We start from the raw sequence: 18,017 nt of genomic DNA on the forward strand, positions 1-18,017 counted from the left end.
CTCCCAAAGCATTATTTCCCGGGATCGTTGTGGTTTTCTTGACTCTCCCCCTCTGGTGGGTGATATCAATCACTGCAGTTGCGCCCACTGAGGAAAACAATTAGTCCGCTTTAGTCACGCAAACCGTGCTTGTGCTTGATGAGGTGTGAATTCAGGGGTTTTCGTTCACAGTTGTGTATTTTACAGCCACCGTAACAATAATCGCGAGGCTAAACAAAGCTTCATCGTGAATCTCCGAAAAATGCGTGGGAATGTGATTGCCTACATATTTTCCAGAGCCACATAAAACATGTAATCTGTATACGGAAATATCCTTAGGCCTCCTGATGCTTACCACTGATTGCGATGTGTCTGGATGAATCTGGATGTTTTTACCCAAGCTTGGCATGAGTTGGTCATGGCACAAGAAGGTTTTTTATTCTTTCAAGATGAAACTTTAAAAGCTGCCTGCCGAATGCCAAAGAAAATAGAGGTCTTCGTAAAGCTGGACAGGCATGTCTTAAAATAGCAATGCACATTTCTTATTGGTTGACTGGTGTCATATAAAGTGTAACCACAAAAAAATTAAGGTGCATTAAAGAAGTGCTAGCATGGCACGTCACAGGGAAACCATTCAGTATGTCTGCCACGCACAGGAAAATCTCAGGAAAAAAAAACTTCAAAAGGGCCCTAAATCACCAAAAGAGATTAAAATCAGTGACATGTTACCAATTATCCTGTGGTTAAAAAAAGATGACAAGTGGAAAAAGAGAAAAGTTGATGAAAGATATTTGACCACATCTTGTTCTCCTTGACAAATACTTTCAGCTAACGGCTAATCTTAAGGAACAGGGAAAAGTTTTGCTATCTTTATATCGACCAACTGATGATTTCATGAAAACAGCTTAATAAAGGGACTAAACAACATTTTAATTACAAAAAAGGCAAACATTTTTCTGTAAGCTGTAGAGTTATAGCAAATAAAATTAGCTTAATAGAGATGTGTCCGAAACCGCTCCCTGTCCCCTATGTAGTGCACTATATCGTGTGTCGGCCATTTTGTAGTGCTGTCTGAATTCTGAGTGAATGACTTCATTCCCTACGTATGAAAAAAATACTAAATTATTTATCCCTACATTTATTCATTACTGTATACCCACAATGCACTCTGATTTCGAGTGTACAACCGATGTACACTCGCTGAAGCACTATTTCCCACAATCCAATGCGTAGAACCAACCAGCAGGAAGAGTGTGAATGAGAGATGCCGTTTACATCTTTCATGTTTTACTCATTTACTGAGGTGGCATTGTTGTTATAACTTACAAAAGATGATAGAGATGTTATGATAATTTGGTGGATGAGTCATCAATATTTTTGCTCTGCTTTTGTAGATGAGAAAGACTAAAATTTCAATGTGCAAATATGCTAAAATCTAATTATTTTAGTAACGTTTAGAAGTACACTAATATATAGATGTTAGCTTCAAAGCTAGCATACATCGAAAACCACAAGTGAAAAATTTCATTTGACACAACTCTCTCTCTCTAACTCACACACACACACACACACACACACACACACAGACACAAGAGTCTCAGTGTTCTCGGGAAACCGCTGGCACCTGAACACACACGCTGGGCAGACGGGCACTCCCTGGCAGACCCGAGCGGAAGATCCGGGGGGGAGGGGGTATCACCCACCAAGACAGCCACACAGAGACAGACTCTCCGTCGGGAAGTGGAAGAAGGGAGGTAGGGGTTTGGGAGGAGCAGATTAGGGCCTAAACCACATGCAGTGGTTGGCTTGGACTGATCTGCCCTAAATGGCAGAGGCCAAGCGGTTCTTATGGATGGAGAGAGAGAGAGAGAAAGTGGGTAAGAATAGAATCAGGGGAAATGAGTCAGAGGGCGATGCCTTATTGTGTGAATGTGTGCATTTGTGTAAAGGAGTGGTAAATGTGTATATGGGGCCTCATGGCACTAACCGTCTCCAGACACATGGCAACAGATGACCTCATTCAACTCAGAGGAAACCAAGGCAAGTGTTCCTTCACCTCACTGCATAGCATGAGCAGTGATTCCCAACTAGATGTATTTTTTAGATTTTGGGTCATTAAATACATAGGACTTTTAAAGTTGCTGATCGTTTTAAAAAAACGAATTGTGATCAATCTAGTCATTTTCCTTTAATGATTTTTCTTTCTGTTTAAGAAAAGAAAAAATAGTATGTGTAGAGTACGTTGTCAGTCTGTATGGATGAGACCTATACAACTTGCGTGTGATTTTTCATACTTGTGGAACGATGATTGTTTAATTTCACCATACAAAATGGCAAATAACTTTTATAAATAAATTTGTTATTAGGTCATTCTTAAGGAAAGTTTCTAACCTGTCAAAACTGCCTCAGATCTTATGAACCTACTTGGTTAGTCAGTCAATTGTGTTTAGTTTAAAAGTATAAGATAAATATATAATGTAAAATAAAGTATAATATAATATAATATAATGACACATTTCTAAAAAAGGTAATCCCCCAGTTTCCTGTGGATAAATTACACACTTCACAGAAAGGTGGAGGTATTCCAGACGGGAGTGTGCAAGGTGTTTTTCTTTTATTTTCCGAGTATTCAGTTATTCATATCCTGGAGAAATATAACTACAGTGAAGGCCTCTTATCTGTCAACAATCCGCTGCTTCAAACCGACCACATGCTTTTGGGGTCAATGAGTACGGGAGGGTATGCGAGGAGGTTTCCTGCGGTTAACAGAAGGACAGCGCGCCATCTAGCGGGATAAACACTCAACCAATGGTTCTCTATGTCACCCAGACATGTTATTTACATAAACTACAGACAATGCTGTCTTAATTCAATTTTATGGCACAAAATATGGTGCATCAAATATGCTCTTTAGAGAGTTATTTATTGTCAAACTAACATGTGACTTGGGCTAGTTGTCAGACTTTTTACTGTTTTCTAACGAACATTTCTCAGGGTTGGTTCATTTCTGTTTTGACTACAAAAAAAAAAAAATCGAAAATTTTCACCGTTATTACAGGGCATGTTTTCACAATATATGGGGCAAGTTGTCATAATGGAACCTGCCAAAAAAACTGACTATTATATGACTTTTGCTTGTATTCTGAATGGTATAACAAATATAAAACACAATATAAAAACTGCAAAATTCAAAGTAAAAGAAAAAAACAATTTGTTTTAGAGCTTTTACTTTTTGCTTTTTCACAAGACCTAAAACATGTGAAAACTTAACCTGATAAAAATTAGACATTTATTCTGATTTAAAGCGGTTTTGAACACATTTGTGTAATTAGATTTTGGACTTAACAGTTAAAGAAATATAGCCCATGTGACAACTAGCCCCGATGTCCCTTACAATATTCATTTGATTTTTGATGGTGTCCAAAGGTCTCATGCCACAGGCAAGGTTTTGCTCATCCTTTGCAGTTGGTGTGTGTTTGTGCCTGGCAAATGCCCTGACTGTGAGACAACTGCAGTGTGTGTGTGTGTATGTGAAGAGAACAGCTTGTACTGTACTGACAGCTTCAGTGTGTCAGTGAAACGGGGGTTGGAGAGAGAGAGAGAGATAAGCATGCGTGGATCTCTGCCTGCATTCCCATTCAGCCCTAGACAACATCAGCCTGTTGTGTGTTGTTTTACCTCACGCTCAAACTGGCACCACTGCAGTGAACCGACAGACTTCTGAGGGGGTGGGGCACATTATAGTGTACATTACACTCTACTGTACAGATCGCAAGATAGACCATAATGGTCTAGAACGGAAGCTCTAATTCAGACAGACAGCTAATAATGTCCTTAACTGGGAGCCAGACTCTCTGGGAGAGTCTCAAACAGTATATTAAACCGTATAATTCCTTATTTTTTCCCTCTGTCTCAATCTCTAATCGACTGGAGTCTAACACATGTGCTTTTAATAATTGATCAAAGGTAATTAGATTTCAGGTCTGCATTATTCATTTAGCATTAGATGGATTCAAGTCCATTTTTGCAAAAATTTCTAGATAATGGAATGAATGAACCAGCAAGCAAAATAATTACACTTCAGGGTTATACACGTATTCAGAATTGGATACTAATATGCTTTTCATACTAATTCTAAAGTATGCAGTATACAAAATGTGCACAGTATGCCAATTTTCAATATGCATGGAATACCTGAAGTTCAAGAGTGATTAATGAACCTGAAGTAATACTACATGGGAATTTCAACATTAGATTATGTAAAAAAAAAATTCAGTTTGTTATAATATAATATAATATAATATAATATAATATAAATTAATGTTAATGTCCAGTATGACACATTTCAAAAAAGGTTGATAAGCCACCAATTTCCTCTATAGATAAGCTATAGATAAATTCCATATAAAATGGAGGTATTCCACCTGTACACACAAAAAATAAATAAAAACATAAATAAATATAAATACAAAAAGCTCCCCATCAAGTGAATTAAACAAGAAAAATAAAATTTATATTAGTCACGCATTAAAAATAAATAGATAATTATTTTCTTTATTTTCATCACATAAATGGGTGATAGTAAATTTCTATACTATTTTGTATAAAAAATATATAAAAAATAAATTAATTAAATGCTAAAAAAACTGCATTTAGGCACCACATCACAACATTATAAAGTGCATTTTTAAAACTGGATATTTTTTTAAAGATTACATTTAACAGTGTTATTATTCATGTTTTAATGATTACATTTAATTGAGTGTTGTATGATGGCAAAGGTAATCTAAATGTAAAAATATGTGAAAATAAGCATGCACAATTAAAGCTGCAGTCCGTAACTTTGTTTGTTAAAAATGATCCGAAATCATTACATAACCAGTGTTCAAAACTATCGCTTTACTTTAGCCCGATTCACAACGGTTATCTTATAATAATGTTTTCTAATTTGAGTGGTACAGGTAGGTTTTCGCGGGAAATTCAAGAATGCTGCCGTGTCATTACGTCACGTCTGTAAACATAAAGAAGTTGTCCTGGCTAGTAGGCTATCGCATGTGAGGATCCTGCAGGTGGAGGATCATTTATAGCCTTTTCTCACAGCAGCTGGAATAATTAAATGTATCATTTTGATGGCGGATTATAATCCAGAAAGGATTATGTGTTTATGAAACACATGTGAATGAAATTAAATTATATTCCAGTTTTAAATGTGCTTCTGATTACAGATAGCCTGGGATTACACAAGATTTGTATTTTAAAGACAACCAGTTCGAAGGGAGCATAATTTGCTTTTTGGGTTAATAATAATTTGCAAGGTTTGATGTAATATGAGCTAAGTGATTGTTAGATGTAATGCTTTTTTCCTCAGTTGGTCAGAACAAACGTGGCAGACTTGTTACTTACTTGTTCAGATGACAATATACGGTGAAAATTCTTATTTGGGTCATATATTCCAAGACGTAGGCTAGAATCTGTGATTCTGAAGTACAGTGAATATCCACACCGGTGCGGTGACTGACTGCCACACATACTCCTCAAAACATTAGATTCATCCGCGCTGGAGCCGTGCCGGTGCACAACCCACACAAGCTAGATAATTCCGCAAACAGCAGCAATTGCAGGTTTTCAAACAGAGATGGCGACAAAGAGGCAAAATTTACGGACTGCAGCTTTAAAGGTGCAGTAGGAGATCTAGGAAAATGTTAACTTTAGCCTGATAGCACTGAAAGCGAACGTCCCACCCTCCCTGCAATCGCTGTCCAAAGCCACGCCCCGTGAACGCATGTACGCTCACAGACCAGAATACCAGAGACAACATTACTACAATAGGCTACAGCGGTTCCCAATTCCATTTCTCAAGCCCCCCTGTGTAGGGAGCATGTCAATCGGAACAGTTCATGCACGTAGCTCACTTCTAACGAGCTGGTTATCTGAATTGGGTGTTTTAACTAAGCCAGACATGCAAAATATGCAGAGCGGGGAGGCGCGAGGACTGTAATTGGGAACCGCGTTGGGTTACATCATGTGTGATTCACCGGTGAGAAAACTTTATTATACAGTTAGTAAAAGTACTACAATACCAGGAAGGAAGATCGGGTTGTTGATGTTTGTCTGCCATTCTCGCTCTGTCTGCACAGCATGCGTGAACGCGCTGATGACGTATCTTGTCTGCGCGAACTGCCTGCTCAGAGGTATGCTAATACATACCTTGACAGGCAGGTAGGAAAGCCAATTAAAACGCTTGGACCGAGCGTTTTGATTGGATGAATATTTCTTGGTCCTACGCCTTCCACAGAATGTATAAATACAAACAAATACATTCAGACCTCTTAACTGAATGATTGCTATTGGGATGTGAAGAGACTTTCAACCAGCATAACAAAAAATGTTTCTGAAGACAATCACCTATTGCACCTTTAAATATCCAATATCAATACTGATACTGTTTTTATGCTATTTCTCCAGATGCTTCATTTTGTTGTCTCAGAGTTGACTAAGTGGCTTGTATTTACTTCAATATCTGTCTATCTATATCTAAAACAGATTTTAAATAAGTTTTGGGTACTAAATTATTGCCTGTAAAACTATTTAATCTACTTAGCATTCCTCTCCTAAAGCATCTGACTGGAATTAACAGCAAAACCTTTAGAGTCTACATTGGATTTTATATCAGTTAGACATAGTTACTTAACCCCGGCTGTATCATCATGTTATGTGATTGTTTGATTCAGTCTGCTGTGTGTCTACCTTGCTCTCTCTGCTGGTCTCTCTGCTCCATGGACACCAGGGCAGAGAAGTGGGCCTGGTCGTAGGCCAGCACCAGCGGGGAACAGTGACAGCGGTTTGGCGGCACCTCCAATGGCAGGTACAGCCCTCCAAAGGGAATGGGTGCAAAAGCTGCAAGATAAGAACAACAAATGGTTAATTTGTCTGTATGACACTTAAATGAATCTATTATAAAAAGTTAAAGAATAAATTCATACTAAAATTTTAATTGACATTGGTGGAATTGAATCTTAAAGGAATAATTAATCTAAAAATACAGATTAAAAAAAAAAAAAACATGGCTAATCTTCCCCTCCAGTGGATCATCTTTGGGTCAGTCCGAATTTGTGAATGAATCATTTAGAATCTTGAATTGATTCATTGAAAAGGTTTGAAAGTTTATGTGAAAGTTTCTCACATACAACTTTCATATGGATTCAGAAGACTGGCAATATATTGGTCAACTCAAATGTTCTGCTTTGAGTCAGTTTTGAAGTATGCACGCTGAAGTTTGTAACAAAGTCATGGTTTGGAATGACATGAGGGTGGGTAAATGACAGAATTTTAATTTGTAATCCTTTAAAAGCATTCAAGCATGTAATTACAGTCACACAAAGTTGAGTTATCAGGTCTTTAATAACTCTTGATAACAGCTTTAATTGGTTTTCAACTAGAAAATAAAGTTGTTTGCCATAGAAAACACTATGAAGCCCTCTAGTGGTATAAATAAAAAACTGCACATTTTCTAGCTGGTAAAGCAAATGTGGTTTGAGTTGTTGGATTGTGAGTCTTACCTTCCCCTCCAGAGTCTCTGAGCATAGTGTCAGCGATCACCACGATAGGTCTTCTCAGAACATGGGCCAGTACAAACACATGGAACTCCTCCAAACTCTCGTAAACCGGGTCTTCTGAGTTATCCACCCTTTAGGAGACACACATACACTTACAGTGACATAGTTGACAAACAATATGATTCTTTGTTTATTGGTGCAAGTAAGAAAATTAAACCAAGGTACAGCAGCTTCCAATTTACCATAATAGTATGTCTAAAGATTGACAACTGATTCAAGCGAGCTTTAGACTTGACCTGGCTGGCTATATAAAACTGCATAAGAATTTTAAGGAGAAATTTTGGATAATCATATTTTCTAAATCCATTATTATAATGAACTACACCTGCATTCAGAATGGACACACTTCTTTAGCTTACTGCATATGCCTACTACTTTTTAAAAATACCATGCAAAGCATGCTTAGGATGTGAAAAATTAGTTTTTGAAAAAACAAAAAATAATAGAAATGGAATTGTATGTTTTTAAAAAACAGTTACTCATTTCAAGCACTTTATCAGTACTAACCACCAAACCACACACACTCATACTGTGGGTGGCTAAACATCTACGCTGCCATCAGAAAACAAGTAATAACATAACAATATAACACCTCATACCGCATATTCAGTAACATAACAAAACATATTGTACCTAATTATGTCATGAAAACATTTCAGAAGTATCAAATTTAAATATATCACCTACAGTATTGATGCAGGAGTTAAAGGGATAGTTCACCAAAAAAAAATAAAATTGTCTCATAAATTACTCACCCTCATTTCGTTCCAAACCAGTAAGACCTTCATTCATCTTTGGAACACAAATTAAGATATTTTTGATGAAATCCGAGTGCTTTCCAACCAGACAGCAACACAACTACCACGTTCAAGGCCCAGAAAAGTTGGAAAGGACATCATTAAAATAGTCCTATGACATCAGTGGTTCAACTGTAATTTTATGAAGCTATGAGAATACTTTTTGTGCGCGAAGAAAACAAAAATAAATGTATTCAACAATTTCTTCTCTTTCTTGTCAGTGTTCAGCACATGTTCATGACAGTACCACGACGAAGAGAAGAAATTGTTGAATAAAGTCATTATTTTTGTTTTCTTTGCATACAAAATTGACTATTTTAATGATGTCCTTGCTACCTTTCTGGACCTTGAACTTGTCAGTTGCATTGCTGTCTATGCAGGATCAGAAAGCTCTCGGATTTCATCAAAAATATCTTAATTTGTGTTCCGAAGATGAACAAAGGTCTTAGGGGTTTGGAACGACATGAAGGTGAGTAATTAATGACAGAATTTTCATTTTTGGGTGAACTATCCCTTTAAAATGAAAGCTTCTGACATATTTGTCATATTGTAAGAGTCCAGCATAATAAAAACCTTCCTTTTTCCATTGCGGCAATGCAGCCAAACACATAAAAAGCTTTTTAAAAGGCAAACCTCTCCAACTAATATCCTTCATGCACAGTACCATTACTAACTGGATTATTCTTCATCACGCAGAGTGATTTATTAATGCATCCCTTATGTTAGGCTGTCTTTTGAAACTGTTCTAGACTGTTAAAATACTGCATCAGCCTTACTAAACATTGTAATGTAACACTTATTACCTGAATAAACTGTCATTTCAATGTTTTTTTGTTTTGTTTTTTTACACAAGTCAAAAAAGGAACCAGTTCATATTTAGCTAACTATTGTGAGAGTAGACAGAACTGTGATCGCTCTGAGAAAAACAGGAAGCTATATATTTTCCAATCCAGAAGACTCTGAGGCATGACCAGAGACCTGGCGGTTGATGCTTTCACTTCCAGTCAGCGTGACTTCAGAAGGCAGATTAAAGGTAAGGGGTAAGTTTCCTCCTGAAGCAAGATTTGGTCGAAACTCTTTCGACCACAGCGCTTCTGTTAACACTACTGAGAGGAGAAACCAAACCAAACTGCTGTCTGCCAGCGCAGAGTTTCCACTACGCTGATCTGTGACCTGAGATCAACTGTATTGGTTGACACGCTCAGTTAAAGGTGAAATAACTTCTGCAGCACTAGCGTCACCAAATGGAACTGCAAAACTATGGACTGTTTTCAAACAGGTTACCCAAACACTCCTCCTGTCTGCCATTGGTCGAACAAAAACTCCAAATGCATGCTATTGGTTGAACCAGTGTTGCTATGCTGGGCTGGTCGGAATACTCACTATTAAAAGTTACACTTTTGAGAAGAATCGGCCTACAAGTGGTTTACTTATAGTTGTCTCTGCATGTGAAACGTGAGAAAGGAAAAAATATTTTAACAATGAAAAAGTACACACTTCATATTTAAGGTGAGTGTTTCCAGTTCCGTGGTTATGGATTTGACGGACAAATTTCAGAAAGATCTGAATCACTTTCGAAATCCACTACGATTCTTTCAGAACTATTGGTATTCATGAAGAAATACTTGCGTACTGTTTCTGTATACTACATTACACAGTATATACTGGATGCTACTTTTAAAATAAAAACAGTATGTGTAACAGTAATAAGCAATGATAAATGCTTCAAACATTAGCAAGCTCCTTTGTTATTATCTTGGAAATTGAATGGTTCACCCATAACTTTTCTCACTTTCATGCCGTTCCAAACCTGTATGACTTTATTTCTTCTATAGAACAAAAAAGGAGATATTTTGAAGAATGTTGAGGTCCAAAAAACACTGGACCACTGCTGTTATCATTGACTAAAACTAAATATGTTTGTTAATGGAAATAAAATCAAAAATAAAATAAAATGCAAATACCGGATAAAAAAAAACTTCAACTAAATGAAAATTAGAAATGTTGCCTCAGCAACTAACTGGAATAAGTTGAAGTACTAAAATTAGTAAGTGAAACAAAACAAACACTAGTACAAATGACATATAAAAACATGAAACATGAGTTAAATAAAAATTAAAACTAAAATATAAAGATAAAATCTAATTCAAAATGTTAATAAAAACTATAATAGTACACAAATACTATTGCATTGCACTGCATTGGACCCTATTGACTTCACACAGGCTTGGAAAGACATGAGGCTCAGTAAATGATAATAGAATTAGGATTTTTGGTGAACTATATCTTCAATAATTTTGAATTTTAAACAATACACATTTAAAATTATTTCACCCCAAATTCCCTATTTGTGTTAAAAATAAAAATAATAAAAAAATAAAAATAAAACGATTTTTAAAGCCTTTTTAAAGATGATTAAGAAATTAAGGCTGATATTACCTTTGGTTCATTTCTCCCACTAGAAATGGGAGGCACATTGCATTGTGGGACACAGTGTTCCACACATTTAGAAAATGTACATACTGTGCACAGTATACATACTGCAGAAAGAGTAGCAGTATGTAAGTATGCTATTCTAAATGAAGCTAAATAAAATAACGTAACACTCAAACCATTGCCACCAGGTGGCAGTGTCACACATTTAAATGAACACAAAGTGATTTTTCAACCACAAAATAAACTCAACTTCACTGCATTCTTCTCCATGCATTATAACAGTCCCCTATATAGCAAAAGAAGGTTCTTGATGGGTTCTTTGTGTTTTGTCTAATGGCATAGTGTCCATCTAAAGGTCACGAGTTAAGAGGTTACTGGATGGAGTTAATCTCTAGTGGCCTCTAAAGGCAGTCTGAGTGCATTGTGAGCGGGTCTGTGGGAACCGTAGCTGGGCGTATTGGGACAGTCCATAGTTTGTCATTAGTTTGACTGCATTATATCCAAACTTTGAACTTTAAAGTGGAAATTATTACACATCACCTATGACATACTGGTTAATGCCTTAAAAAATCTACATACATATACATAGCAACGTATGTATGAGTATGTTATAATGAGTAAACGTGTGTAGGAGGCTGATCTGAAGTATTTTTTTTTAATTCTGTAGCATTTTATGTAAATTGTACTATTGTTGTAAATGGTTACACAATTTGCATAAGAGGAAGTGTTTGTAGTTAAACATCTATACAGTAGGTGGAAATGGAAAGACAACCGAATGTGACATAACAAGATGTAACTGTCTATATATGTGAGGGCGTGTGGGTGAGCATTACCCTCCGCTGGATTTGCCGTTCTTGCTAAAGTGTGTGCGTGGCTCACTGGAGGCCAGCTTCAGCAATTCGTTCCACTCTCTCTCCCATTCCTCCTCGGTGTACACCAGCCCCGACTACAGAGAGAATATATCACTGATTTACAACATTTCCCACAACATTACTTGTAACATTTTCACTTGATATTCCACTGGAGATATATATCCATCACACCCATCAAAACCGCCTGTGCTCAGATTATAAATGAATACTTCATGTTTATTAAAAACCAATTACTCAAGAAATACAAATAATTAAATATATAATAATATAATATTAATCATTAATTTATATAGAATGTTTTTAAATGTTATTTTTATATAAAATTAAATATTGTATATTTAAATATTTTAATAATAATAAACATTTTTATAATTAAAAAATATAAATAAATAAATATAATTTTATACAATTTTATAATGAATTTATAATTAAATAATTTTACATTTAATAATAAATGATGAAAGTTTTAATTAATACTCTTTTTACTAGTTTTTGTAGGTATATTATGCATATTTTATAGACATATTTGTATTTATACTGTGTTGTAGAAAGACAGATAGATTACTGCTATGTCCTAGAAGAAAAATGGTTATTTGAAAAATATAGACAATTTATATTAATTGAATTGTATTATTAATATTTGCATTATTTTTATAATCTTAATTAAATTGTGTACATATTTATTAGAATTTTTTTTATTAATATCTTTTTTAGTCATTTTCGTATTTATATTATGCATAATATTTGGAAAAATGTAATAAATTATTTACAAAATTATTGGAATTTTTAAATATAATTTCCTATTTTACATAGGTTCTATTGGTAACACCAGACAAAAAAACGAAATGGCTAAATGACTAAATGGAATACAGCTATACAATGTTTTCTCTCAGTGGTGACAGTACTGACTGAGCTAAAAATCAGTTTGACAACATTCTATAGTCTCATTGCTAAATTTGTCATTTGGCAGTTCGCATAATTTTTGTATTTGTAGGCGTTGACACACATACAGCAAGTTAAAAAATTTTGTTAGTAAATGGAGGAGGAGGTTGGGCAAATGTAAGCGAAAACCTCTGAACGTATTTAACAAATAAATTTTTTTTCCTCTGCACATGCACTTTTGTTCAGTTTTATAGTCTGTTTTATTTCAATGGCATCAATATGCACAAGTTCTATAGGAAACACACCCACTCGTTCGCTCTCCTTCACCTCTCACACAAACATTTCCACTTCATCCACACCCACTCGTTTCTTACAGCTTTAATCACTGATACTCGTTCAGCAGAAGCTGATTTAAGAGCTCCGGGCCTTCATGACAGTGAAAACAGTGCAGCTAATAAAGAATTCAAGTATTTGCTATCGATCACACTGCTGATTTCCTGTCCTCCGGTATGCTGTTACAGCAATAAACTCTTACGCTAAAAGCTGTGCAGGAAATACACAAGCTAATCTGCAGAAGTGTTTATGGGGAGAGCCATTATGAACTGCAGGCTAATGTTTACGCTTTACAACTACACACTTGGCAGACAGATTCTTACCAAACTACTTTACAAACTAGGAAGTGCATATATTGTGCTTGTAACATCTAAGTAGGCACCAAAAGAAACAAATCAAGGACTAAAAAGAAACATGCCTGTGCAAACACAAACCAAACTACAGCTAACACCATATTAGCATAACATGCACTGCTGTGTAGTTTATCTATACAAAAAAAGTGGTAAGGATAGTTTTAATATGTAAATAAATATGTAAATCAATTAAAACAGTATGTTTGAGAACTTGTCTATTACTAACATAGTAGCAAAAACTTAGTAGGCTAGTTACAAAATTGAAAATTGCAATAAATAAAATAGATCAAATCTTTTTAGTAATTGATTTGTTTCCTTAATTGCGTTAAAGTAAGCAGCTAAGGAAACAAATTCAGGACTAAAAAGAAACATGCATAATCGCAAACCAAAACTACCATAAACACAATATTAGCATAATATGCATTGCTGATATTTACTATTTAGTAAAGTGAGGAAATCGGTAGTTTATCTATGAAAAAAAAGTTAAAGGTACTTAGTGGTAGTATGTTTTGAAGATTAAATATATCAAAATTATATTTTTGGTATGTTTGAGGAATTGTGTAACAGATGCTAACATGCTAAACAGATGCTAAAACTTAATAGGCTAATTACAAAATGGTGAAAAATTTGTTCAAGGAAGTTTATTACGTTTCTACTCTTACATCTGTCGATCATCATAACAGAAACATCTCGGTTAAGTATGTAACCCTCGTTCCCTGAAGGATGGAACGGAGACGTCACGTCAGTGACCGACGAACTGGGATCTCGCTTCGAGAGACCAATCTACTTTGAGTGTAAACTAAACGAGCCAATGCACATTGGCATGCGATAATTGCATCCAGCTGCTGCTCGTCACGGCACGAGAATAAGTAGGCAGCAGGTGTAACGCATATTCAGGTTTTCGCTGATGAGCCGAGCTAGTGACCCGGCGCCTGCGTGGTACAGCGGCCATGGAGACGGGACATGACATCTCCGTTCACTCCTTCAGGGAACGAGGGTTACATACGTAACCGAGACGTTCCCTTTCAGTCGGTCACTCCGAGTCACGTCGGTGACCGACGAACTGGGATCTCTGCCAAAGCGCCATGGATGCTGCCCCTTCCAGTGCCCCTAGTAAGCCACCTGGTCCCCCCCGCGGCAACTGGGGTGGAAGATAGGACAAGGATTACGTGGAGAGAGTCTATTACTGTTGTTCCACTAGACCCATACAGTAAGACCTATTGGATAACACTGGGAAAGTGTACCCTTTCCAGGGACGCTGCGGAATCCACATCCTGCCCGCAGCGAGGTATCATGTGGAGATTACACATATGGACTGGGCATTAAGGGCAGTACAACATATGGAATGTCTCTGAGGTGGCTCCGGCCCAGTTAGGAGGGAGACAACACCGGCAGGAACGGCAGGGACGGCAGAGCGGAGTCTGCCAAGGGAAAGACACGGGCTCACCAAGAGGGGAGCCGTACTGTGGAAGAATACACACATGGGATCACTGTGGGGATCACAACATATGGACACCTAGCCTAGCACAGGGGTCAACCAACAGGCGTACTTACAAGTGGAAGGCCTAGCGCCGCCCGTCCGCCCGTCTGGCTGCCGAGGGTGATGGAGGAAATCAACAGGGTTCACCTTGCGGGGAACTGAACTGAAGAGCAGAATAAGCGCACATGTCCGGTCCGTAGAGGGGAAGGCGCAGCAAGCGAGACACCGAGCAGCCTCTCTGGCTCACTGGCTACTTGAAGCGAGTACACGATAGGACACTGGCTCTACACGAAGGCTATAAAACCTAGCAAACGTGTTCGGTGTCACCCAGCCCACAGCTGTACAAATATCTGTTAGCGAGGCGCCATGCGCCAACGCCCAAGAAGAAGCAACACTCCTCGTCGAGTGTGCTCTCAACCCGAGCAGGCACGGCATGCCTTGGGTTTGATATGCCAAGATGATGGCATCCATTATCCAGTGGGCCAACCTCTGCTTGGAGACAGCCTTTCCCTTCTGCTGGCCTCTGTAACAGACGAAGAGCTGCTCTGAGGTCCTAAAGCTCTGCGTATGGTCCACGTATAGGCGTAAAGTGCGAACGGGACAGAGCAAAGCTAGGGCTGGGTCTGCCTCCTCCGAGGGCAGCGCTTGCAGGTTCACCACCTGATCCCTGAAAGGCGTGGTGGGAACCTTGGGCACATATCCGGGCCGGGGTCTCAGGATAACGTGAGAGTTAGCCAACCCGAATTCCAGGCACGATTCGTTGACCGAAAATGCATGCAGGTTCCCTAACCTCTTCATGGAAGCCAGCGCAGTTAAGAGCACTGTCTTTATCGACAGAGTTCTCAGCTTTGCAGACTGCAACGGCTCAAAGGGAGCCCTCTGCAATGCCCTAAGCACCAGAGGGAGATCCCAAGAGAGTACTGGGTTAGGGCGAGGAGGATTTAGTCTCCTCGCGCCCCTCAGTAACCTGATGATCAGACAGTGCTTTCCCAAAGACTCACCGTCTACAGGATCATGATGTGTGGCAATTGCGGCAACATACACTTTTAGGATGGAGGGAGACAGCCTTCGCTCCAACCCCTCCTGGAGGAAAGAAAGCACTGCTCTGATCGAGCATCCCTGGGGGTCTTCCCGGTGAGAAGAGCACCATTCAACGAACAGGTTCCACTTCAAGTTATAGGCACGCCTCGTGGAGGGTGCTCTTGCTGAAGTGATGGTGTCTACTACCGCCTGGGGTAGATCACCTAGGACCTAGTGAAAAAATTGGCACGTGTGGGGGGCTGCGAACCAGCCCTGGCCGCCCTAAGATACCAATCATCTAACCTCGATGGTTCGGGACACGGTGGCTGTTTCCACTCGAGCCTGACTGCCTCGGCAGCCCGAGAAAGCATAGCCGTCAATTCTGGGTCAGGCTCGGGCAATGCTACTCTCCCCGAAGGGGGCAACGCAGCCGAGTCCTCATCCCCAGACTCCAACTCACCCTCCGATGCCACAATCAACATCTGGTCATCCGGAGGAGCACCGTATGAAACGGCCAGCCCCCCATGAGAAGGGTCGGCACGTTCACCCGGAAGCTCCACAGCTTGCGGTGTGCTAGAGGAGTGGGGGGCCCACGGAGATTTACTCGGCAGGTTTGCCCCCACTGTAATCCTCAGGTTACCCTGCCTATTCATCGAAGTAGCCCTCTTCTGCGGAACAGAAGAGGAACTAGATCGGGGCATAAGGGGTAAGGGGACTCCACCCCTCTTGAGGTATCGGAGTCTCAACCGCAACGCCGCGATGGTCATGCCACCACAGTGACAGCATGACTCATCCACGAAGGCTGCTTCAGCGTGCTCAATGCCCAAACACGTGATGCAAAGATCGTGACTGTCATCCTGCGCACCCAGAAACCGCACCCAGAAACGCATGGGTGAAACGACATCTTTAGAAAGGCGCACCGTCGTCTTTACAAAGACGCACCCATGAATGCTCTTTAAGGGAAATTTGCTCTTTAGTGCTGAAGCGCACAGGGGAACCACCGCTGCCGTGCCGTCCCTGAGCACTCGTAGCTCATCAGTCTTTCACAAAGATGACAAGTAGAGCAGAACAGTCAACAACCGCTCGGCTCCGAAGCGAAAAGCTGAATATGCGTTGCACCTGCTGCCTACTTCTGCTCGTGCCGTGACGAGCAGCAGCTGGGTGCAATTATCACATGCCAATGTGCATTGGCTCGTTTAGTTTACACTCAAAGTAGATTGGTCTCTCGAAGCAAGATCCCAGTTCGTCGGTCACCGACGTGACTCGGAGTGACCGACTGAAAGGGAACAGAAGTGATTTAGAACAGAAGGAAAATGATAACGTGAACATTAACGCTAATTCATTTCCTTTAATACAGTTTTTCATGATTGCATATGACGTGGATTTTTATATGTTTATAAGTGTACGCTAGGCTATACATAGAGTGTGTGTGACAAATTTAATTTTCAGCATAGTATAGGCTACGCATACTGTACATGCGCAGCCAGATTTTTCTTGCACATGCAACTTGAATTTTTTTGTGCCATTACCATAGTTTGTCCACAAAGTGGCGACACTGGCCCCTTGTTTCACAGTAAAAAATGAAACGAATGAGACGAAACAACAACTGGAGATGCAACAATAATAGATGCAAGCGTTAATGTGTACTTGTGTGAGTGGATTTAGAGATACATTTGGAAGCTTGTTTCCGCCACTGAATAAAAAATAAAAAAAGGTAATTTACCTCGCAATTCTGACTTTTTTCTCACAATTGCATATATTTCTCAGTATTGTGCGATATAAACTCGGAATTCTGACTTTCTTTCTCAGAATTATGAGATATGTCTGGACCGATAGCCTTGCTTAATTAACCTTGTGGTTAATTAGATATATAGCGTAACTGTGCTTGCAGCGACCCGAGTTCGATTCCCATCTCAAGGTCCTTTGCTGACCCCATTCCCCTATCTCCACCCAATGTTTTCCTGTCTGCTCTCTACTGTCCTATCCAATAAAGGCATAAAAGCCCACAAATATAACTTAAAAAGTAGAAAAGAATTGTAAGAAGAGATATAAACTCGCAATTGTGAGTTATTAAGTCAAATTTTGAGGGAAAAAATACTGGCTATTTTCTTACAACTGCGAGTTTATATCTCACAATTCTGACTTTGTAACTTGCAATTCCATGTTATAAAGTCACAATTGTGAGAAAAAAAAGTCTGAATTGTGAGATAAAAAGTTTCAATTACCTTTTTTTTTTTTTTTTTTTTTTT

The 18,017-nt window shown here is 38.8% G+C and overlaps 1 protein-coding gene across 1 annotated transcript in view; it reads right to left on the bottom strand.

Moving 5' to 3' along the window:
- The window catches only part of LOC107659507 (OTU domain-containing protein 7A-like), an 89,423-nt gene that overhangs the window by 9,017 nt on the left and 62,389 nt on the right, over positions 1–18,017 (bottom strand). Inside the window, exons 8-10 of the mRNA XM_016448474.1 lie at positions 11,662–11,774; positions 7,539–7,666; positions 6,727–6,876 (exon numbers count right to left, since the gene is read on the bottom strand). Coding sequence (XP_016303960.1) covers positions 6,727–6,876; positions 7,539–7,666; positions 11,662–11,774 — 391 coding nt within the window. The remainder of the gene's footprint in view (positions 1–6,726; positions 6,877–7,538; positions 7,667–11,661; positions 11,775–18,017) is intronic.

The sequence above is a fragment of the Sinocyclocheilus anshuiensis genome, unplaced genomic scaffold, assembly GCF_001515605.1.
Source record: "Sinocyclocheilus anshuiensis isolate Anshui unplaced genomic scaffold, SAMN03320099.WGS_v1.1 scaffold387, whole genome shotgun sequence".
Classification (NCBI taxonomy): domain Eukaryota; kingdom Metazoa; phylum Chordata; class Actinopteri; order Cypriniformes; family Cyprinidae; genus Sinocyclocheilus; species Sinocyclocheilus anshuiensis.